General features: G+C 41.7%; 1 protein-coding gene across 3 annotated transcripts; it reads left to right on the plus strand.

Moving 5' to 3' along the window:
• The first annotated feature begins 2,093 nt into the window (after positions 1 to 2,093).
• Positions 2,094 to 17,856, plus strand: golm1 (golgi membrane protein 1). Of its 3 annotated transcripts, none has more exons than XM_080738947.1 (11): positions 2,094 to 2,313; positions 4,699 to 4,842; positions 5,557 to 5,736; positions 6,466 to 6,520; positions 6,871 to 6,973; positions 7,442 to 7,556; positions 9,414 to 9,591; positions 10,737 to 10,952; positions 13,357 to 13,512; positions 14,048 to 14,146; positions 15,130 to 17,856. In XM_080738947.1, exons 2-10 carry the CDS (start codon positions 4,714 to 4,716, stop codon positions 14,143 to 14,145), a joined length of 1,230 nt encoding a protein of 409 aa, XP_080595073.1. In that variant the 5' UTR covers positions 2,094 to 2,313; positions 4,699 to 4,713; the 3' UTR covers position 14,146; positions 15,130 to 17,856. The 3 variants fall into 3 exon arrangements, with proteins under 3 accessions (XP_080595073.1, XP_080595075.1, XP_080595074.1); XM_080738949.1 differs by having other exon boundaries at positions 9,417 to 9,591; XM_080738948.1 differs by having other exon boundaries at positions 4,708 to 4,842.
• The last annotated feature ends 7,394 nt before the right edge of the window (positions 17,857 to 25,250 follow it).

Consider the following 25,250-nt stretch of genomic DNA (forward strand, 5'->3'; position numbering starts at 1 on the left):
TTAGATTATCATCCCTAACCCTTAAATTCAACCAATTCTTGGACTAAAATTGAGTTTTACTTGATGGCCTTCCTGCCCTGGCATTTGGCCTTAGTGCCCTCAAACAATGGACAACACCAAAGGCCAAGTGTCCTTGCCCCTAAAATGACGACATTCCAGGCCTGACCCCCACCCACCCATTATCTAATGAGCAATCTAATCATTATCTAATGAGTGGGTGATTCACACATCATGGACACTTTATGCTAACCAGAGTAATGGTAACAGTAATGGGCCAAATGGATGAACGAGCGGGCACATTGGGTGACTATGTCATTAGCTTGGCTGTAAACGCAGTAGACGGCCCTCCACGCTTATTTTTACACCTCTCCAGCTTAGCAGAGAATAAAAGAATACAGACAAGGTTTTGAAAGTTAAAAAGAAATACCCTTTAATTACTCATTGCAAATAAAACTGTACATTTTCACTGGAAAGGAAAACATTACCATTTGTCTTAATGTCTTAATGTGGACTCAAAGGCTACTTTGGTAGTTTAGTAATCACAGTATTGATTGTGAGTGTATGTGCGCTAATAACAACAAATGTTATTCCAAGGTATATCATGCAAAACTGTTCTGGGAAGTGCAATTAAAATCTGCAACATGCAATGCACCAAACATCACTAAAATTTAAAAAGGTACAACATGCTTTGTACCATTTAAAGTGCAAATGTCAAGCAAAAGTAGCACACACAAAACATTATTCAAACATAATCATGCAAAACTGATCTAGGAAGTGCAATTAAAAGGTGCAACATGCAATGCACCAAACATCACTCAAATTTAAAAAGGTACAACATGCTTTGTACCAATTAAAGTGCAAATGTCAAGCAAAAGTAGCACACACAAAACATTATTCAAACATAATCATGCAAAACTGATCTAGGAAGTGCAATTAAAAGGTGCAACATGCAATGCACCAAACATCACTCAAATTTAAAAAGGTACAACATGCTTTGTACCAATTAAAGTGCAAATGTCAAGCAAAAGTAGCACACACAAAACATCCCAGGAAACATAAATATACCTGGCCCCACTGGACGGCCATCAAATTTTGCAATGCCGCCTCTCCCGCTTAGCGGAGAGTGTGGTGTGGTAGAGGAGGTCTCTGTGAACGCGTGCGTGTGTCAAAAGTGCCGACACGAAGAGCCGTCTCCTCTCCAGCGCCAACTAGAGTCGGAAATCGGCGCCATTTGAGGACTTTTTTTGGCACCTGGCCCCACTGGACGGCCATCAAATTTTGCAATGCCGCCTCTCCCGCTTAGCGGAGAGTGTGGTGTGGTAGAGGAGGTCTCTGTGAACGCGTGCGTGTGTCAAAAGTGCCGACACGAAAAGCCGTCTCCTCTCCAGCGCCAACTAGAGTCGGAAATCGGCGCCATTTGAGGACTTTTTTTGGCACCTGGCCCCACTGGACGGCCATCAAATTTTGCAATGCCGCCTCTCCCGCTTAGCGGAGAGTGTGGTGTGGTAGAGGAGGTCTCTGTGAACGCGTGCGTGTGTCAAAAGTGCCGACACGAAAAGCCGTCTCCTCTCCAGCGCCAACTAGAGTCGGAAATCGGCGCCATTTGAGGACTTTTTTTGGCACCTGGCCCCACTGGACGGCCATCAAATTTTGCAATGCCGCCTCTCCCGCTTAGCGGAGAGTGTGGTGTGGTAGAGGAGGTCTCTGTGAACGCGTGCGTGTGTCAAAAGTGCCGACACGAAGAGCCGTCTCCTCTCCAGTGTCCAATTTGTAAAGGCTATGCACTCCATTGAAGAGCAATTATCTAGTTGTATATTATATTTTTTGTCATTAAACGTTATTTTTGCACAGAAACATTATTTTTGTTGTATAGCTTTAATTAAATGGTAAATCTATATTTTTAATGTGTATATCATATACAAATTATTCGTTTTTCAATTACGTTAGGGGTACTCTTATTCTGAAGAGATCGCCACCGGAAGTCTTATATTTGCTGACACTAAATTTGTTCACGGAACATAGCCTAGATGTACCCCTCCCACACACACACGCACGCACGCACGCGCGCGCACACACACACACACACACACACACACACACACACACACACACACGCAGTGCCGTCCCGTCCACCCAACAACGGAGAACGGACTAGCAGCAGATTGCCTGGCTGGCACGGATTCATCAACATGGGTACGAGATAAATGCACATCGTCCCGTCGCTGTTGGAGAGCTTGCAGACAGACTGGCGGCTTTTAACGTCCCATCCTCTGGAGACGACATCAGATCAGGGACAGTTTAGAAGAGCATCGGGTAAGTGACGTTTGCTAGCCTGTGACTGTTAGCATCCAGTAATGTTAACGTTAGCCCAGTGCTAGCTCATTTAACCCAGTAAGCCCCAACACAACAGCATCATCGGTACTATTGAACATTTTCTCACAGACAGCTAATACTTATTCGTCAGATGATTTATTTGTATTCATATATATGTCTGTTTAATGTTATGCCAATGTATCTTGTCAACCCCGGGTAATGCAGCTTCCTGTTAATGTTTGTACACATTGTTAGAATTCACTAGACATTAGACAACCTGGCACTGTCCTCATAGAGTTCTCCTTCTTGAGCTATTAGAGTGTAATAGCTAGACCAACCCCCAAAATGACTTTTTTCTATTGATTGTTCACGCCATGGAGACTCGAGCTCATGGATATTATTTTGTTTTTGTCGAATTCCTAATTTGATTACAATAAATGTACCTCCATTGATTCCGGATGGGGACCCGAATGCATTCACGTCCCCATCCGGAATCAATGGGGGTAAATTTACTATAATCACATTTTTGTCTTAGGAATTCGACAAATACAAAAAGGTATTGTTGAACTCAAGTGAGCAATCAATAGAAAATAAGTAATTTGGGGGTGAACTACTTCTTTAAGCTATTACACTCTAATAGCTGTATAATACATTGGTTCTCAAAGTGGGGTCCGGGGACCCCCATGGCTTTGTAACTCAGAGAGCTTATATAAATAATATAAATAGGGTCTCTGAGATAGAAATGCCATTAAATGGCGGTCCGTAGCCTAATGCATATCTTTTCCAGTGGGGGCCCGCCGGCTAATAAGTGTCAATTTGGGGGTCCTTGACATGACCAAGTTAGAGAACCACTGGTCTAATAATTAGACAACCCAACATTAATTCCAGTCAACAGCCAGCAGGAAGCCTTGGACGCTTTGATACTAGCTTTGCCTCTCTGCAATGGACTGTGATTTGATTCCCTGAATTATAGCTTTGATGGACTTGTCAGTTGACCCACACATGGCAGGTGTGTGTGTGTGTGTGTGTGTGTGTGTGTGTGTGTGTGTGTGTGTGTGTGTGTGTGTGTGTGTGTGTGTGTGTGTGTGTGTGTGCGTGCGTGCTGTGCATCATGCACTAAACAAACACGCACCATAATATGCAACCAAACTACAGCAGATGACTTGCAGAATTGTTTCCCCCTAGACGGAAGAGTTGATTTATGTTGTAAGTAGGAAGTAAGTACACAGTCAAATCCCCATGTGATCCGTAAATGTAATCTCCTTCTCCTCCCACTGCTCCTCCTTGTACTGCTCTTCCTAGAATGATTCCCTGCTTCACTTGGGAAGATATTGTATTGCATATGAGCATCAGGCAGTACTACTATGTCAACCAGACACCGGAGTAGGGAGACCAACTCCAAACACTATCTTTGTGCTTGTTATATTGTAACACACTCTTAATAGATTGGTTAAAATAAATGACTGAATTTAAAATTCATTCCAGATTGCAGCAATGGGCCCTAGATATGGTTTGATTCACACAGAGAGTTTTACTGTGTAGACTAGAGCTTGTAGATTGGAACACAAGCGGTGTGACTGCAGGTTGTGCATCACACCACAGTGCAACCTGACACCATTGTTAAAGTACAGTTAAACCAGGTGCACAACAACAATAGAGACACATATCGTCACTGTCGGGGAGAAACCTCGTATCTCCAAGTTTCAAATTTGTATTTATTTTTTCGAAAAGTAAAGGACTGCTTCATCATATGGCCATCGAACAAGAGTAGTGAAAACAGCTGATCTACAAGCACACAACGCCTCGCGGTGCGAGGCGTTGTGTGCTTGTAGATCGGCTGTTTTCACTAGTTTAAATCATTTTAAAAATACAAAATACAAAACTTGTAATACAAAAATATTTCTAGAATCATTCTACTAAACTCGAGTATAGTTCTACTGTATATATGTGTATGGGTCAATGACACAAAAAACATTTATGTCCCCTGACTCCCCTCTCAGCAACATGCAGTCATTGCAGTTGATTCAGCATTGCTGTCAAGTGGAAGTTTGACAAGTGCTGATTATGATACTGATACATACTGTACACATGTTCACTGCACTCTGATCTGCATAAGCACATACTGATACACTTGATGCCATGACAATCAACTACTTTCTGTTTTTGTCCTTGTCACATGTCTTCTGTCATCCTCGCAACATGCCCTAATAGAAGTTAGGCCAACACATGGTGGAGTGTTTACTCTCCCACTGTTGAACATGGGTTCTCCCTTCTCACAGAGCCACTGATGTGCTGGCTCATTTTGAAAGATAGATAAGCCAGCAGACTTGCAGAAAAATAAACGTTATTGAAAAAGACAACAGTTGTGTGCTCTGTTCTCCGTAGGTACTGCAGGCAGCCATGGGTGGGCTGGGGAATGGCCGTCGCGGTGGCAGGTCTCCTCCCCTGATGATTGGTGCCTTGATCGCCTGTATACTGGTACTGGGCTTTAATTACTGGGTGTCCAGCTCCCGCAACCTGGAACTACAGGTACTGGAACGGAACTCTGTGTGTGTGTGTGTGTGCGTGTGTGTGTGTGTGTGTGTGTGTGCGCGTGTGTGTGTGTGCGCACTGTGTGTGCGCACTGTGTGTGTGTGTGCTTGCGTGTGCGCTCGCGTAATTGAGTGATTGTTTATTTTATTTCCTTTTACAGTGGTCAGTTGTGTGTACCCTTTCCTTCGAAGTGTTATTTTGGTTTGGCATACCACTTGTTTAGATCTAAAGGTAGTCATGTAATGCTTGGGTTTTAAAGTAATCTTTTTTTCTATGCATGTGTGTTCTATGTGCATGGAGGAAGAGGAACTGAGAAAGGGTTTTTCAGACATATACAGTAGAGTAGGTGAAGATAAGGCTAGATTATACACACACACATACACGCACGCGCGCGCGCGCACACACACACACACACACACACACACACACACACACACACAGACACACTTCTTATTCTGTTATTGTAGATTTCTTCGCTTCGCATGCATTGTCAGTAGGTGAATTTCATTTGCAATTAAGATTCAAGGTTTCCGTTTGTTACATCCCATACAGGTATACAAACACGTAATAACGTTGGGTTAGGAGTACAGTGGATATTTTATGTACCTACCGGTATGTATTTATTGCAGTACTTCAGTGTACATGTGTGTGTACGTGCACACGGCAGTGCTCGCTGCTCACATATATGCAACGCGCAATGTGTCCATCCAGACCAAGTTGTACGCGCTGGAGGGCCTGGTGCGGCGCAATGCAGCGGAGCGAGGAGCAGTGGAGATGAAGAAGAATGAGTTCCAGGAGGAGATCCAGAGGCAGAAGGAGCAAATCGTCCGCATAGAGAGCCTCTACAAGAGGCAGCTGGAGGGGGTCCAGAACACCTGCAGCCAAGACAAGGTAGTCGCATGCACTGCGTCATGTGTGTGAGTGGACTGTGTGTGTAGGGTTACGTAGTCTCTATATTTCCAGAACGTACAGTACTGCTTTATGTTTACCCTGTTCTCTAGGGTAGTGGTTCTCAAAGTGGATTCCAGGGACTCTGTGGGTTCCTTTAGGGGGTTCTAAATTGACTCATACCAGTCTGTAACTCTGACAGTCTACAGATACATTTGTACACTGTCAGAGTTAAGGGGATACCTTGAAATTTGAAAGTTTGAGAAACACTGCTCTTGGGTTTCCACTGACTGACGTAATGGTGAACTTGTTATTCATTATAGTTATTGATTATTATTTGTAAAAAAGCTGTATCCCTGATTCACCTCAACCAGCCGAAAAAGCTGTGTCCCTGATTCACCTCAACCAGCCGAACGTGTGTGTGTGTGTGTGTGTGTGTGTGTGTGTGTGTGTGTGTGTGTGTGTGTGTGTGTGTGTGTGTGTGTGTGTGTGTGTGTGTGTGTGTGTGTGTGTGTGTGTGTGTGTGTGTGTGTGTGTGTGTGTGTGTGTGTGTGTGTGTGTGTGTGTGTGTGAGTGAGTGAGTTTGAGTGTGTGTGTGAGAAATCACCAGGCGAGCGATACCATATCGGCATGCATGACAAAGACCATCTGTTAGAGGGCTGTTGTGTCCCACTGCCAGATAGCATAAGCACATTAACAGAAGATTGACAAATAACTGTGGTTTGCTTTCAGGGCAGCTTGCAGCAGAACATTTCCTCCAGTACCAAAACAACACAGGAACTAAAAGGTACGCGTTTGCTCTTATTTTGTAGTTTCATTTATTTATTATTATTTTTTTAAGATTTGTTTTGGGGCTTTTATGCGGGAGAGATGGGGAGTCAAAGGTCGTCCGGATCGGGAATCGAACCGGCGACACCGCCAGGCATCCATGCCTATGTAGCAATGCCTAAGTGGTATGCGCCTGGACCAGTAGGCCAGCGGGCGCCCCATTTATTTTATTTTAAATAAATACAACAAAATGTTGAATTATACACAGTGGTCTCATAACAAAAAAAAGTGCTGATCCACAAAATAATTGCACATTGTATGGTTTTATAGTGTAGTGATGTTTTTGTATGTGTGTGTCTGTGTGTGCAGGTCAGTTGAACCAGCTGAACAATGATGTGGGGAAGCTTCAGAGGGAGCAACAGAGTTGCCAAGCCAACCTCAACACCCTAAACAAGAAATTGACTTATGACATGTAAGAAACACCTTTTTTACTCACAAAAATGTTTTTTATTGACACAGGATTCATGTTAAAATTATATTTAAAACGAATATATACATTTAAAAGAATATTTTGTGGTTGAAAGGTATGACATTGCCATGCTCCTCTTTAAATACTCTACCCCTCTCAAACAAATAGATATATCTGTTCACTGTTTGTACATTACATGAGTATATATATATCGTAACTGTCGGGCAGAAACCTTGTATCTCCAGTTTCAAATTTGTACGTTTTTTCGTAAAGCCCTGTTTCATCATACAAGACTGTCACACAAAACCGGTGAAAATAGCAGATCTAGAAGCACACAACACCTCGTGATTGTGTGCTTGTAGATCAGCTATTTTCAGAGTGAAAGTCATTTTTAAAGTGATAAATACAAAACGAACGGTTTTGGACATACAAGGTTTCCACCCGACAACAACGATACACTTGTCTGTATAGGACACAGTGCAACACCCAGATCCTGTCTCAGAAGGAGCTGTGTGATGAGAAGCTTGCAGCTATTCAGAAGAAGATGGAGAAGGTTATCCTTCCTGCTCCTGCTGTGTCCTCTCAGGTCAGACAACCTTTTCCTGTCACACTGATAGGGCTGTCAGCCTATCACGATATGACATTTTACATGACGATTGTCACTCAAATAATTGCGATTTAATTGTGTCTTTGTCGTTGACAATTACATTTCAGTTTGGCTTGTAGGCTTTGGAGTTGCACAGATATGACACATAACCTAAATATACAAAGAAATTACTGACATATTTGACAACATCATACTTTAAAAATCACACCCGTGTGAAGTGGAGCTGTGTGTGTGTGTGTGTGCGTGTGTGTGTGTGTGTGTGTGTGTGTGTGGATCATGTGTACCGATTTTTGTGACATTTGAAGAAAATATGTAGGAAAAGGAGCAAAAAGTGTGTTTTGGAGAAAATTCAAGATGGCGGAAAATCTATCATGGCGCAAATGGGCGTGGCCTATATGGGGAGATGCGTCATGACCCAAGGAATCCAGGGAAAAAATATTTTTAATTTTCCGACCTACGGTTCAAGAGTTACAGGCCAAAACGTAAAGTGGGGTGTTATGGCGCCACCATGCGGCCAAATGACACAATTATTTTTTATTTAATCCTTGAAATCATTATGAACCTCCTCTCCAAGTCTTGAAACTCTAGCCCCTATGGTTTGCGAGAGACAAATAATTGAATGTGAGTTTTTGCGATTCCCATTATAAGTCAATGGGGAAAATTAATTCACTAATAAATTAATATCAATTAAACTATAGAACCTTTCTCTTAGAAAAGTAATAGCCCACGATTCCCGAGTAAGCCGTTCGATTTGACATATGGCGCGAGTGTGTGGTGGCAAAACTGTGGGACTAGTGGCGTGCCGAAGTTTAGGAAGTTCAGGCTACATACAGACACACAGACAGACAGACACACAGACAGACAGACAGACCCACACGGCCACGTATAGGGAGCCTGTGCTTCACACAGCTCCAAAAAGAACATTCATAGTGGAAATATCCGATCTACAAGCTCACAATGCGTCGCATTGCAACGTGTTGTGAGCTTGTAGATCTGCTATTTCCACTATTTTTGAAAATGTTTCAACGTGTAAATAATTGTGGTGATTGTTACAAAAATAATTGTGATTATGTAAAATAATATTGATTATGTAAAATAATTGCGATTAGACGATTACCTGTATGTAATAATTGTGACAGGCCTACACACTGACCCATTGTAGTCATCATGTCCGATTATAGTGAATGCCTATCAGAACAAATGAACCTAATGTTATGTCGGGGAGGTTAACTGACAAAGTCTCTGAACTGAAATATTTTATTTCTTCAAATAAATGTTGTAACTGTAGACATTTAGAGTTAGACTGTGTGCGGCAGTTGATTTGCTTTGTGAACTTCCAGGTAGAGATGTCCGATAATAGCCCCCCCCCCCCCCCCCCAGATATGAACATATCAGAAAAAAGAAAATATCTGTATTGTTTTTTATTTATTAGTTCAACTGCTGTGTTCACATTTGGAAAGCCTTGTTTTCCAGTGCATCCAGTGGGGTATCACAATAAAATGGCATAAAAAGGCATAATAACGTGTTAGTTCCACGACAGGAGATATATGATGTTGTTACGTGACATTAGTTTTGGATCAAGCCAGCATTGGTTGATATCGGAATCGGTCGAAAAATGGAGAGTTGGACAATATTTGGAAAGTTGTATATCGGCAAAAAAGACAATGTCGGACAACCTTATTTCCAGGCCCTTTTCTTTTCATAAGGTGCAAATCTGTAAGTCAGTAAATCATCATGTTTGTCGTTATTTGGTGCAAGTAGTAGTATCACTGTCTGTCATGATGTCCATTTGCTGATGTAAAGAGATCCTTGAACCAACTGATGTTGTCTCCACAGCAGGTTATCACAGCTCCCACGTTAAAGGAGGAAGGTGAAAACAAAGATGAGGGCCCTGGGAAGGCGGGACTTGACGAAACCAAGACGACCCCTGTTTTGGGCCACATTCCTGAACTATCCCAGCCTAAAGTCAATGACCTACCAGAGCTCCTGACCAATGAGATCACAATGGATAAAGGTAAATGACATGGAGAGGCCTTAAAGCAGGGGTCTTCATCGTTTTCAGGCCAAGGACCCCTTAGTTGAGAGAGAGATGAAGCAGGCACCCCCACAACCTGTTCATAGATTCCATATAGTTTCATTGTTTGACAGCACAATCATCAGTGTATTTTGGATTCATGTCAATTTGTGTTTTCAGATATTTAACCACTTGAGCCATCAATGCATAATAAACTTGACCTTTCACTCTGTACTTAGCCTGCTCTTTTTCCCCTCTACACCAAAGCTTCCCCTCTACACCAAAATAGCAGATCTACAAGCTCACAAGCTTGTAGATCGTCTATTTTTGGCAAAAGTTCTCAGAATATGGACGCTAGGGTTCAAGTGGTTAATATAAAAAAGGAAGGAAAAAAGGACCCCCTGTAGTAACTCTGGGGACCCCCTAGGGGTCCCGGACCCCCTGTTGAAGACCCATGCCTTAAAGGAGTAGTTCACCCCCAAAATGACTTTTTTTCTATTGATCACTCACGCCATGGATTCCGGATGGAATCAATGGGGGTACATTTATTGTAATACATTTTTTGTCTTAGGAATGCAACAAAAAACTAAAACTATTATTGAACTCAAGTCTCCATGGCGTGAGTAATCAATAGAAAAAAAGTCATTTTCATGGTGAACTACTCCTTTAATGTCTCAACCTGTTGACCTGCAGTATATTATACACTTAAAGGGATACAACAACCCTGAGCAAATCATTCTCTACAGGCCCTGGACTGGAGTTGCAAGTGAACTTGTTTGCAATATTCAAATTGTCTGGGGAAAATAACGACACTGGATTTGTGTTTGACTTTTCTATTTCTACTTCTGCTTTCATTGATCACCCATACAATGAAAACCACCATGGCTTTCACGTCATATTATTAAAGGCAGTTAATTAGAATAATACAAGCTTAGAATAAGCCAGTAGTTTAATAATGAAAGCTAAACAAATAATGAGTCAATAATTTAACATGAATAATAAACGTAAGAACATTTCTGAGAGAAACATTCCATGCGCCTCAAACAAATGTAGATATCCATGTTTCTTGGGGCAGTGCTGGTGCTAGCATATGTTGGACTGCTTTTATATATATTTTTGTGTGCTTTGCTTTGCTGTGTGATTAGGACTGGACACCCCAGTCCTGCCCTCCTTAAAGGGTCTGTCCAAGCCAGAGTCTGTTCCCTCGGCCACAGTAGTGAAGGATGACACCCTGCAGCCTCTAGAGGGCACTGTGGGGACAGAGGGCGATGGCACAGCTGACAGCCAAGTTCACAAGAACCTGACAGAGGATAAAGACGTGGAGGTGATGGATACACGTGGAGCTAAGACACAGATAGAAGGTATGGCTTCAACTCTCTAAAGACTAATAGGAGGTCATGTAGTCAGCCATATTAAACCTATTAGTACTTTTTATGCACTTTATCCTAGGCATCCCAGACAGTTTTTATTGTAGGGTGATTAAAAAAGAAGAAGAAGAATTCAGAAAATGCAGCATGTTGTGAGCTTGTAGATCTGCAACTTTCAATACAATATACGTATCCACAACTTTCCAACATCCCATCGTGCATTGCGCAGAATGTGCAGGCAGCCTCCGGCACCGCTGCCGAGAGTGATCTACAAGCTCACAACGGTTGCATCTACGACGCAACGTGAGCTTGTATGTCTGCTGTTAACCGGAAGTGTCCCGCAAGTAATGCTACAGTAAATTCTTGCGGAAACAGGTGGATAGGAGATGCCTTAATGGTCCATGTCTTACTGATAAAAAAACAGTATGCGCACGCAGGTCGGCACCAAATGAACCCCACTGCCCATGATAAGTGGTCTCTGCACTCACGTTTAAAAATGCATTCCATCAAACTTACAGATGCGTTTTTTCTCCTAGTGTGGAGGAAGAATGTTTAGGATTTTTATTGTGATTTCTCACCTTGTTTTCTGTTAATTATAAACAATAATAGCGATTCAAAACCGTTGCCCTTCAAACCCCACCTCCATTCCCCGTCATCAGAACTGAGGGGGCGCTCCTCCTAATCACGGCACCAGAGCTGCCTGCTACTGCTCGCCCAGCTGCAGTCCATGAAGCCTAATTTTTGCTCCGTCCTGCGACGGTGTCACGCGCAGACCTCCAAGCTCAAAACGGTTGCATATTTGGTGACGCGATGTGAGCTGGGTCCTTGAAATGGAAAAGGTTTTGAGAACCACTGATAGGGGATGACAGGGGCACCAGCACTAGGACCACCACTAGAGGGGGCTGTGAGGTTCTATATATTGTTTGCTTACCACTTTTGGACAAACTGCTGTCAGTAAAGGGCCTACCACTTATAAGGGTATGCCCTGCATCACTGGTTCCCAAGCACTGGTTCGGGACCCATTTGCGGGTCGCAAACATTTCTATGGGTCCCTTAATTTTAGATTTCCAATGTATTGTTTTTAATTATTCTTATTTCAAAACATTTTGTTATTTTATGAAGAAATCAAAGAACATCAAAGAAATTCGATTAGAACACAAATGTTTGCGACGCGTTGTGAGCTTGTAGATCTGCTATTTTCACTGTTTGGGTCCCGGGCAAACATCTAATTTCTCTTTTAGGTCTCAAGCTAAAAAAATTGGGAACCACTGCCCTATGTGATATAATAGTTTCACGACCCATCTCAAACAGTGACTTAATGCAAACCATGGTCATTTCTAAACGTACATATTGTACAACATAATTGGTATCTAGTTTTTTCTACTTTATATTCCGTATAGTCCGTATTTATATTTTTATATTTGTATTTGCATAATGTAGGAAGATTGCACACATTTGTTATGAATAGCTGGCAACATTTAGTTACAAACCAGTTATTGATTCTGGCAGTTGTTTGTTAAGGCTGCAACTATCAATTATCTTAGTGATAATTATTTTTATTAATCAGTTGAGAATCTGCGCACACGCGAAAAAATATCGTTTTTTCTCGGATTTTACTCATTTTTCTACGGTTAAAAATGGTTAAAAACTGTTAAAAACGGTTCTGCACGGCGGCGGAACCATTTAGGCTTAATATAATCGGGTTAATTTATAGAATGATGTCTTTCTTACCTATTTGGGAGAAGGTTATGTCACTCTCACAGTGAGACACAGGCTGCCGTGCGTCGCACAGGCTGACGCAGCTTATCCATGTATGTCCAGCGAAAATGAACCGACAGCTGTAATGTACTGTTATTTTATTCATATTAAGCATAAAGCAAGACCTGTCAAAAACCTGTCTGTTTACTGTTACAAGCTGATTATATTCTCGCGCTTGAGAGGTGTCTCCATCTGACACCAGTGGTTGGTCATGTTTAGACGCCCACATCTCCCACAGCGAATTACAATCATGCATTTGCCAGATTGACAGTTCGACGACGAATTAGAACACATCGCGGGTCACAGATCCGGCTTTTTCGACCGGATCCAGCCGGATATGGCAACATTTGCGGGAGCGGCCGGGATTTCCGTGAGGTTTAGTGCCACTCGCGGGTGTCCGGGAGGAGACGCTGATTTCCGGGAGACTCCCGCAACATCCCGGAGACTTGGGATGTCTGAGTTCTCCGTCCTCATCATTTCTTTTGCTTTAAGCCCTGCGATCTACAAGCTCACAAGTTGATGCGACGTGTTATGAACTTCTAGATAGGCTATTTTCCTTACTTTGCAATTTCTCTCCTATTATGACATTCACAAGAAAAGGGTAGAAATTGATTAGTTCTGTTACTGTTGTTGTCCGTAGAGATGGACCCTGGCATGGAGGACATGCTGTTTAGCCGGGGGAAGGCAGATGAGACCCCAGGCGACACCAAGGACGAGGAGCCAGAAGACTATGACGGAGATGAGAGAATAGTGGATGGAGGAGACTCGGAGAAACCACAAAATCAGGAGAATATTGGTGCGTTTGAGGAAGTCTGTGTGTGTGTGTTTGTGTGTTAGGGCTCGATTCAAAACAATTCTCTATTCAATTAATAGGATATCAGGATCTACTCCAGTCTGCTGGCATGAAAGCAGCGTACATTTACGTGGCTTTTATAATTGTAAAGGTTTTATCAACTTATTGCAATAATGTACACACAAAGGTAAATCCAAGACAACATGTCTGATTTATTCATGCTTGCACACATTCTTTTAACTTGTACAAACAAAACATAATATCTTTTTTTTTTTTTTTTATCATAAAAACAAAATCATAAAAGAATTCGATTTTTGGAAAATGAGAATCGATTCTGAATCTTTCCATGTTAGAAACCCAATTCGAATTCAAATCGTTTTTTTCCTGCACCCCTAGTGTGTGTGTGTGTGTGTGTGTGTGTGTGCGTGTGTGCGTGTGTGCGTGTGTGCGTGCGTGCGTGCGTGTTTGATGTTATTGACAGTGTATTTGTATTCATTTATTGATATTAAGGGTGAGTGTGTGTCTGGCTATTTGATAGACAAGGACATGGAGGAGGCGCTTGCTGACTATAATGGAGATGATGAGAATGAAGGAGAATTCGAAGCAGACAAACAAGCAGCGCTTGCTCAGATTTAAGGTACACACACACGCACACACACACACACACACACACACACACACACACACACACACACACACACACACACACATTTAATCATTTATTTATGTTCACATTTTACAAGAAAACATCTTGAACACAAATACTGGTAGATGCACTCATCAAGTTCAGAATCTCTTTGATACTGTATGACTAATCATAGTCTATGGATACAAGAAGCACCGTCTCCTCCATATATGGCGGCTGCCTATTATCACAGATATTGAGCAGAATTTTGCCAATGCTTTGGCTTTTGGCTTGGGAATTCCTGCCGTCTGCAGATTAGTCAATATGTGGACATGGCCAAGGCTTCCAAATATAAACACAAGAAGTTTACAGTTGTACCCGAGTTGTTCAATCTCATTTTTGAGAAGTTGGTACTTTAGAACCTTAGCAAGGAATGCCTCTTCCAGACTACACACACACACTATCTCTCTTGCTTTGCGTGCGTGCGTGTGTGTGTGTGTGTGTGTGTGTGTGTGTGTGTGTGTGTGTGTGTGTGTGTGTGTGTGTGTGTGTGTGTGTGTGTGTGTGTGTGTGTGTGTGTGTGTGTGTGTGAGTGTGTTTTAAGATTATTATTATTTTCTTTTTGCCTTTTCTGCCTTTATTGATAGACAGGAAACAGGGAGACAGAAAGCAAAGGTTTGTCAGGATTGGGAGTCGAACCTGCGACACGCTGTCATGCTGCATCAGGGGTCTAGGTACCTGGACCGCTACATCAGCAGTCCAGGCCAGAACATTTATTTCTGATGGCTTCATGATCAATTCTCTTGAGATAAAAATAAATAAATCGTAGAAATGACTTAGGCTGCAATGCCAGCCATGTCGCAGGTTTGAATCCCGATCCCGACGGCCTTTGCTGCATGTCACTCCCCATGTCCTGTCAATAAAAGGCATAAAAGCCCCAAAAAACTAAAATCTTTAAAAAAAATTACTCATTATTGTCTGAAATTTGTTTTCAGGGCTGTTGAAGACTTGGGGGAAGAAGTCTCGCAATGCACACTATTCATAGACACACTCTGAACCAGGAGGTATTCAGGACTTCTGCACAACCGCATGAGATTGCGATTGAATACAGCCATATGTAATGAACACAAAACACACAAAAACAGAAACAATCTGACCACAAGTAGGGAGAATTTAAAAGTCCAGTTATTTTTCTTCTTTTTCTTTTTTTTACTATTTTTTACACTTGGTGAAAACTTTTTCATACAAACTACAGATTTATCTCATGTTGTTATCAAATACTCTGGACAATTAAAACCATCACATCAGTTTCTCTCTCTCTCTTTCTCTCTCTCTCACACACATGCGCACGCACGCGCGCGCACGCACGCGCACACACACACACACACACACACACACACACAATGTACATGCTTACATGAGTCTATCTACTGTACAGTGACGGGTGTCATAAGCTGGGTTCAAACCTGGGGCTGTTTCTTCTATTCTAGTCGCTTCTATCGCTTCACTTTGGTCGCGCAGGTCCGCGTTGGTGAAAAAAATCATATCCCCTTGGAATCAAGGCGAAACACCCGGAAAAAATAGAGTCCCAACTCCAAACACCAAAAACATATCCGTGTCTCCGCACATCAACGCTGATTGGCTGTCAGGACGCGATGGGTGGAGTGGGGGTGAAGCGAAGGTCGCTTCAGTTGGATTTTTCCAAGTGGGGGCGAAGATATCGAAGCGACCGTTCGCGCCGCCCCTCTCGGATCGTTCGCGCTGCGCCCGTTCTCGCTGCGCTCGGTCGCGCGTCATCTCGTCTTTGCATTCACTTTGTATGTAATCGCGCCGCTTGAACCATTCAGGTTTGGACGCAGCTTGGTCTTCTAGAGGTACAGCAACATCTCACATTTTGCCTTATGTTACTCCTGGGCCTTGTATTCACAAAGTGTGTCATAGGAGGAATTCTGATTGGTGGCTAAGTCTCATTTACATAATGGCTGAATCATGCTTGGCATAGCTGAGCTTGTATATCTGCTATAATAGTTAAAGCATAACATAATGGTTACAGTGGTGATGATTTAACGTAACAAAGAATGCTAATCTGGTTTTAATGGATTAACTTGTGAATACTGGCCCTGGTCTGCTGTAGTGAATGTGCTGGGTTGTTGATGGTGAGATAGGCTGAGAACTGCTGTAACTGACCAGGAAAAGTGATACGGGCTTCTGGGCTTCTGCATAGCAGAACATATGAGCCTAGTCTGTCCACATAAAATACAGACTATTAAATTAAACGTGGGTACGCCCAACCATTAAATATGTCAGACAATAGATCTGTATCCTAACTTTTATGATGAAAAACTAAATAATTTAATTTATTGCTTTGTATTTTGTATTTTTGGGAATTTCTTTTGGTTTCAAGGGCAACACATTTTTACTTGCCAGACTGAATAACTCCAATTTTTTCACTACGCTATGTCATCATCAGATCCAATAACCCATCTTTTTAGCCATGGCATAACATTTTTTGTTTTTGGTAGCTTATCAATACATTTTAATACTGAGACAAATAATCTGTTAACAATTGTTGTATAAAAACATTTCTGATGGTGTCACATTTTTGTTATCTTAACAGACTTGCAAACACAATCTGAAATGGTAAAGAATAAAAATGGATTGAATGGTGATGTTTAGAATCGCTTTATGGAGTTGTCAGCCATGTGCTGTCAAAGTTAGAAGGTCAAGATTAAAACCAGGAGTTTTAACTTATTTAATCAGTAGGTGTTTTGTTTTGTTTTCTGTTTTGTTTTTATCAGGGCCTTTTTGATCAAGTATAAAATCATGTTGGGTTGTGAATGTGCTCAAGTCACAGGATGATCATGAATTGGTATTTACTTCTTTTAGTTTGGATGGTGATTTCTGCAAAAGTACAATACCAATAGTAGGACAGCTGGCCAAGTAGAATGAAATTAGAAGAGAGATAAATTGTAATTTAACCAGGCTGAGATCAATGCTCCATTATGTTGAAAACTGACTTATGTGTCAGCTTTTGTTTATTTAATTTCCTTTCGATGATGAAACCTACACTGTACAATCATGAGTGTTCATTTAACTTTGGTCAGTGTGGGAGTGTACAGAAGGACCAATTTGGTTACATCTGTACACTCTCAGAGTTACAAACATAACATATGAAGGTCCATTGGGTTACATTTTATGTGTAGTTACAAATGTACAAGGGTCCATTTTGTTATTTGTACACTCAGAGTTAAATTAACACTCAGGACTTTACTGTTTCTAGGTCCAGCTGCGCTACTCAAGTTGCTTTTTGAAGTTTAATGTTTTTTTTTGTTTTGTTGTAGATGCAGCAAGTCAGCACTGTGGGTTTGTGTCCATGAAGCAAAGCTTGAATGATTGATTGAATACTTTATATTAGCAGTTTGCAAAAATAAGCACATGCTGTTAAGAGGATTTTAAACCCAAGAAAGCCTATGGCTTGTTTCCATTGGGATCCTTTGTACTCAATTCATAGAACAGAAAGGAGGCTTGCATACTGTATACCCACTGCTCATCATGGAATCAACTTTGTCTATTTTGTGCTTCTGCTGAAAAATCAAAAAAGTTTATGAACGTTTCTTTTTTTGTACGTGAGGTTCTCTTTATTGCTGTTGAACTGATATTTTTTGTGTCTTAGTGAAGAAATTTGTGAAATGTTCAAGTGATCACAGGCAGTTTTCTTTTCACTCTGCCACTCACTTTGGAAGTGAGTGACAGGGTTGATGAATAAAAAGGGTTTTATTACCAATATACTGTATTGTGATATACATTTGTTTTGTGTACATACTGCACATACTGTAAGCCAGGGTTCCCCAATTAGTTTTCCTCAAGGGCCGAATTATGTCTAGGGTACCAAGCCGAGGGCCACAACATTGCAGGGGGCGACGGTGGTGTTCCCACTACTCCAGCAACAGTTTTCGTCGTTGTCAGGTGAAAATCTTGTATGTCCAAAACCGTTCGTTTTGAATTTATCATATTAAAAATGATTTAAACCAGTGAAAACAGCCGATGCGAGGCGTTGTGTGCTTGTAGATCTGCTGTTTTCACTACTTTTGTGCGACGGCCTTGTATGATTTGCAAAAGAACGTACAAATTTGGAGATACGAGATTTCCACCCGACAACGACGATATACTAGTGTTGTTGCTGCTCTTATACCACCATTATTACTGGGGTCCAGACAGTAGCCCTCCGCGGGCCGCAAATGGCCCGCAGGCCGCCTATTGGGGAACCCTGCTGTAAGTGCATGTGAGAGCATTTCTGCTTATACAGCCATGAGTGAAGAGTTATCTTCAAGTCAAGATCAGTGATTCTCAACCTGATCCAAAAAAGGTTGAGAACCACTGTTCAATGTGCCTCAAAATTTTAAGCATCATGTACCACCTGTGATACTCTACAAGTCCTGCTGAAGTACCCCCAGCACCACAGGGGAAGCACATAAATAATAAATGTAGCATACATTAACATACATTGTTACTACATACATACATCTAATCATCTGGGGCAAATATAACGAAAATAGCAAGTAGCTAATTCAAGGTTACAATTATGCTTTTTGCATGGCAGCATTCTCACCAGTGGTGGAAAAAGTACTTCGATTTCTTAAGTAAAAGTATCGATACTGCAATAGAAATACTCTGTTACAAGGAAAAGTACATCCATCAATCCATCTTCAACTGCTTATCCGGAATCGTGTCGCGGGGGTAACAGTTCCAACAGATTTCCAGTGTTCCCTCTCCTGAGCAACATTATCCACTTCCTCCGGGGGAATCCCGAGGCGCTCCTCTGGTCTTTGGTCTGCCACAGGGTCTCCTCCCAGTGGGGCATGCATAGAGGACCTTCCTAGGGAGACCCTCGGGAGTCATCCGTACTGGATGCCACCCAAGCTGACTCCTTTCCAAGCGCAGGAGCAGCGGCTCTACTCCAAGTCTCTCGGGTGAGTGAACTACTCACCCTATTTCTAAGGGAGAAGCCAGCCACCCATTTGAGATAACTCATTTTGGCCGCTCGGTTTTCCGCACCTTATATTTACGGTCATTATACCTACACTTCATGACCATACCGGTAGGTGAGAACAGGATGGAAGATTTCTTGGTAGACAGAGAGCTTTGCCTACTGGCTCAACTCTTTTCGTCACAACAGTGTGATTCAGCGACTGCAATACTCCTCCTGCTGATCTCCTTCTCTGTCTTCCCCTTTCTCTCATTCGTGAACAACACCCCGAGATACAAGTCTCATTCCCTACTTGGAACGCACAATCCATCAGTTTCCTACTGAGAACCATGGCCTCAACTTCGGAATTCAAAGTGTACCTGAGAAAAAGTGCAAAAGTATTGGCATCGAAATGTACTTAAAGTACCAAAAGTAAAAGTACTCATTATGAAGAATGTCCCATTTCACAAGTTTTCAAGAAAATATTTTGAAAATAGCAGATCTACAAGCTCACAACGCATCACATTGTGACACATTGTGAGCTTGTAGATCGACTATTTTCAAATGGCCAAAATGTATATAGGGCTGAAGAGGTTAATGTAGGCTATGTTTTGTGATAATCAAAATATACAAAGAAACTAGTAACTAAAGTTTTCGAATAATTGTAGTAGAGTAACGGTAAGACTCCCTAATCGGGAGATAAGCAACCGCCAGGTCGCATAATGGGGCATGTGATGTGAGAAATCAGGGGCAGAGGTTGTGTCCCATCGACTTCACTATACAGGAAAATAATACAAAAAATAAATCTGCTTTAAGTAGCATCTGAGGGGTCAAACTAGGGTTTCTTCATGATTCTGAGGGCAAAATATCGGCCCCCAAAACTGTGAAAAGTGAAGATTTTTTGATGACTCATCACTTTTTACAATTTGGGGGGCCAAAATTTAGCCCAAGGAATGACTTTCATGCAAAACAAATGCTTGCAATGGATTCAGAAGCATGAAGAACCCCTAGCTTGCCCCCTCACATGCTACTTAAAGCACATTTACTTTCTTTTTTAAATATTTTTCTTTTCCTGTATAGTGAAGTCGATGGGACAGTGAATATACGAATGGCCATAACTTTTTTTCGCGATGTTTCCGGCAGAGCAGGCCTTTCATTCTGTTGACCTTAATGACCAAACTACTAGATAAAATAGAAATAAAAAGTACGGCAAGACATCACAGGTATCACCCCTATTCCTTCAGCTTTTGGGCTTGTGGGTCCTTGACTATAGGGGCAAAAGTGTGAGGTGACGTGACACGACGGACGCAGGGACTGACTGACAGAGGGACTGACAGACAGCCAGTGGAGGTTTTCATAGTAACTTGCGACCTGACGGTCGCAAAAAATTAGAAAGGGTAAATACTCAAGTACAAAAATACCTCTTAAGTAAATGTACTTAGTTACTTTACACCACTGATTCTCACTCAAGATGCCTTCCCATGCGTCTTCAGTCAGTCACCAAATAATTAACATGAAACATGAACTTAAAGCAGTGCTGATCACATTGTCCAGTTAGTATAGATAATATACTATATTATCAACCTTCTCTTAATTCTTGCTAAATGTCATATTCATTGTAGCCTACCAAATCTGCCAAACAATGTCCAAATATTGTTTTTAAAGCCCTACTATTATACTTGGATACCTTAAAACATTGTACTAACATTAAAGCTATGAAAACCAGAATAATCTGTGAGTATATTGCCTAAATAACCTCAAGCTTTAAACATTTTAATTTTAATTTACTTTATCTATTTTTTCTGTAATGTGACTGCTTTTTTATGTACTGTGATATTTTGTCAATAAAAAAAGGGAAAGAAAAAAAAAAGCACATCATAAGTCACCACGCTATTACAACAGCCTATTAGGCCTATATATAGTGAACAAAGCATACAAGTAGCCTACTTGCAGCAAAACAAAACCAAAAAATGTATTTTTTTTCTTAGTGAGGAAGGTGCTACTCCTTACAGCATTACGGGATATGAAGTGGTTGGCTATGACATCCATGTCAAGCTTCAGTGCCTCCTCCGTATGACAGTTCAGCAGAGTAAGATGGTTTAGTCTTGCTTGTCCCATTGTGGATCGCAGATAGGTTTTCAGTCTCCGCAGCCCTGAAAATGACCTCTCTGAGCTGCATGATGTTACAGGGATAGTCAGGACTTGTTTCAGCAGCCGTGTGAGCTCTCCTAAAATTGCCTTTCTCTCCCTTTTCACCTTTCAGAAAGTCAACAACATCATGAAAAGTAGACAGAGGATGTCCAGCTCTCTTTGTTCAGTGTCAGTCTTTGCTGTACATTGCAAAAAGTGAAAGCCATAGCTACTGTCTGCTGGCTTTTATTCTCTACCTGCCAGGTTAAAACAAAAGAACTATAGGCACGTTTGCATACATGCAAATAGGCTATGGGAGCGCTCCGCCTCCCAACGTTAGTTTCAATCTCTCTGACAGCCCCCCCCCCCCCCCACAGGAATGTACCTGCCCGGTTAAAACAAAAGAACTATAGGCAACGTTAGCATACATGCAAATAGGCCACCAGCCCCCCCACAGGAATGTGGGGGGCTGGTGTTTTCCCCTCAAACAAAGCCGTGTTAATTTCGGCTTGATCTCGCGGGGTGCCAGACTTGGCGCCTATGGTCTGTAGACCCAGGAGGGTTTTAAAAAAATATATATTATTACTGAATTTGGGTCACAGGGTCAGGTATGTTGTGTCAGTTTTTTTGAGTTTCAGTGAAATTGAGAACAGGAGCGCTCGTCGTGCGGCGTGGGGCGGAACAAGCGGACACTTTGATCCACAACAACGACGAAGACAACGTAGCGTCGGCAGGAATGATAGCGCCTCACCCCAAAGAGGTTAGGGTTAGGCATAGTTTTACAGAGGTTAGGGTTAGAGTTAGGCATAGTAAGCTTCTTTTTTTTTCTCGAGCTTTCCATAGAACCGCTTTCCTTAGTGCTGCTTGGCATATTATGGTATCAGAATTGAAATTATTTCTGTTTCCCTCAACAGCTACCAACATGAAACCAGGAGCCAAAGGAAGTAGCTTCGTATCCAGTTTCCTTGAACCTAATGGAGCTCACACCACTCAGAACTTATCGCTATATCAAACTGCGACAGGTAATCAAACTGCGACAGGTAATAGACTTGCTAAGAATTATAGGTAGGGTATAAATGGATTTCCACAATGAACATATTCCAACTACTCTGTCATGCAGGAAAACACATGATAATCATCTTTGGAGAAAATTGGTGGCCTTTGGTGGACAGGTCCTACGAGTCGAGAACCAAATTAAATTCGAAGACCTGGGCATGCAAATCATCCACATACGCAGACCCATTAGTGCCCTCAGGAACGCAAGGCAGATGGTGGCACGCAAGTATGGACAATATTTTGTATTGCTCTTGATACATGCAGTCATATAGACAAGGCGCTGGATACAGCGAGTGACTGTACCAGTCATACACAATGGGCACTTGGCTAAAATACGCCAAAGACACAGACGTACAAGTCGTGCATGCCTTGCCTACACAGCTGAAGATTATCCCTACCAAATTGAAGACATGCCGGAGTACATGAAGAGGGTCAAAGAGAATCACAAGTATGGAATTTCAAACTTTTCCAGGTCTTGAAAAGTATGGAAAAATATTTAGGTTCCGAGACTATTACTATCATCCTTGTTTTTTATATTGTGGCATGTTTAATTGATCATATCTTGTAATGGTGTCTCTACCAGGCGAACATGTTTTTGTAGCACAGAGGTAGTAGAGTAGACGGAGAAAGAAATAACAGAATAACAGATCTCCGATCTCAGTGCCTGTGTAATAAGATTAAATCCATGCTTCTGTCCTTTATTAACTACATACAAGTAGCTATTTGCCACTATTAAAAAATAAAGTCCTTTTTGATGTTTTCACCTTTGATACATGATGCATGTGTCGTCGCGGGACCCATAAAATAATTCTGAGCAATTGTTTATTATAGGCGCCTAGGAACTAACATGCCTCTCTGCCTGGACCTGAGAAGATGTCCAGCAATCTTGGTAGGCTTGAATTTATATTGTTTCTTTGCATATATCATTTTTGTTTAACGTTGTTCTCTGCATTTATAATGTATTGCTTTGAAATATGATTGACCACTTCTGCTTAGGAATTAAACCTGTACATTTGTCCCCGCTAGTGGCACTGTGTGGATTTTGGCCAATGGCATGGCTCGACTCGAGGGCAAGGTTGGAGTTTTATTGTAATTTTGCACTTGTACTTTTCTTTGTTGGTATTCTATCACAACCGATTTCACAACAGATCTGAAATGACTCAAGTGTATGCTGTTACATCTGTAATCTTAGTTCTTTGTTGTGGTGCCACGTTCTACGCACCTACTTCCTACTGCGGAAGCAACTTGCACTTGTATGCCTAATGTGTCTTAATTCATTTTCTTGTATATTAAAACAGAATTAAGGTGTTCAGCTTGTGTACCATTGTTCTCTCTTAAGGGCAACACAGCGTTTGTAGGCAGGACAGCCTGGCAGGTCGGGAACAGCCACCTCTACTCAACCACTCAACGGAGCACACTCATGGCCATTCATCCAGTGCACGTAGACCCTTTATTGGTAAACTTGAACTTGGTCCTCTCTTTTTCTCCCCTGTCTATACCAAATCTCTAGATTTGTTCAGCTGCGGGTACCAGCTGGACTAAAGGGTCTCCTTTCTGCAAAAGGGTTTAAATATTGTGGCTAGGTAAAAGGCCCAGAGTGCCCATGAAATGTCAGCTGTGTTGAAATTACCTTTCAGTCTACGCAGCTCCTTGAGGTACTGAGAGGAATCCAAGTAGAAAAACATAACCGAGCCTGCAGGGAGATCAGGACTTAAAGGGATATTCCACTTTCAACAGGGAAACATATTATGGGCTTTTCTCCCCACACACACCCATTGTAACTTCAAACTTCATTTTAACCATGATAGATTCATTAAAAACACCCATTATTTTTTCTGGTGACTCATACTACCCTTCTAATACGTGAGCAGGCCGTGTTTTTTTCGATAACTTTTTTCATTTATTTTAAACAAACTGAAATGTATTTGTATAGCCCTTCATTGATTGATTGAAGAGTTTATTAGCAGTTTGCAACAGAAAAAGTACAGTTTCATGACTACAAATCACTTGTACACGGTCAACTAAAAGGAGATTCTAGTAAGCTTTATGGCTTATTTACATAGGAACCACTTTATGTATCTCATATAACACTGGAAGACAGACTGATAGAACATAGTACTTTACATATACTTTACATGTACATGTACTTTACATATACCTCCAAAACCTGATCAACCCCTACACCCCCACCCGTTCACTTAGGTCAGCCAACACAGGGATGCTTACAGAACCCTCGCTAAAAACCCCAGGGCAAAAATCCACTCGTCCGAGACAGTTTGCCCTCCTGGCCCCAAAGTTGTGGAATAAACTCCCTGTCGCACTTAGAACAACGGACTCACTCGCTAGCTTTCGCTGTGGACTGAAGACTCACCTGTTCAGACTCCACCTAAACCCATAGCACTACTGAAACACTCAATGACCATACATGAAGCTAGTTAGCATTTGTTTTTAGGTTTTTTAGAACTTTTATTTCCTTGACTGATTATATTGTTTCCTAGATAGATATTCATTTGCATTTGTTATATTGCTGTTGATGTACTGACATATTATCTTGTTTATTATTGTGATGTTTTATCTGCTTGTTGTAAATCGCTTTGGATTAAAAGCGTCTGCTAAATACCTAAACTGTAAACTGTAAACATAGGATAACATCAATTACAAAAGCAGAAAAAAGGGGGGCGGGTGGAAAGAAACATGGGAGTTCTATTTACATCAGTTGTAGCAATGGTGTCAGGGCCAAAGCATGATATTGGACAAACAAGTGGATTGTCCTTCACTGAGCTCTAATCTCAATCCCACTGAGAATCTGCAGCACTGTCTACACTGGTCTGCAAAGTGCCCTTCAAGATTGTACTTTATTTGCATACTTCATAAGCAAGATTTAAACTCTTGAATAACCCATCAGATTGACATACAGACAGGCCTACTCTGACTGGGGCAGACTGAAACAGGTGGAGGGCTGGT

This window comes from Nannobrachium achirus (assembly GCF_963921795.1).
Source record: "Nannobrachium achirus genome assembly, chromosome: 12".
Classification (NCBI taxonomy): Eukaryota; Metazoa; Chordata; class Actinopteri; order Myctophiformes; family Myctophidae; genus Nannobrachium; species Nannobrachium achirus.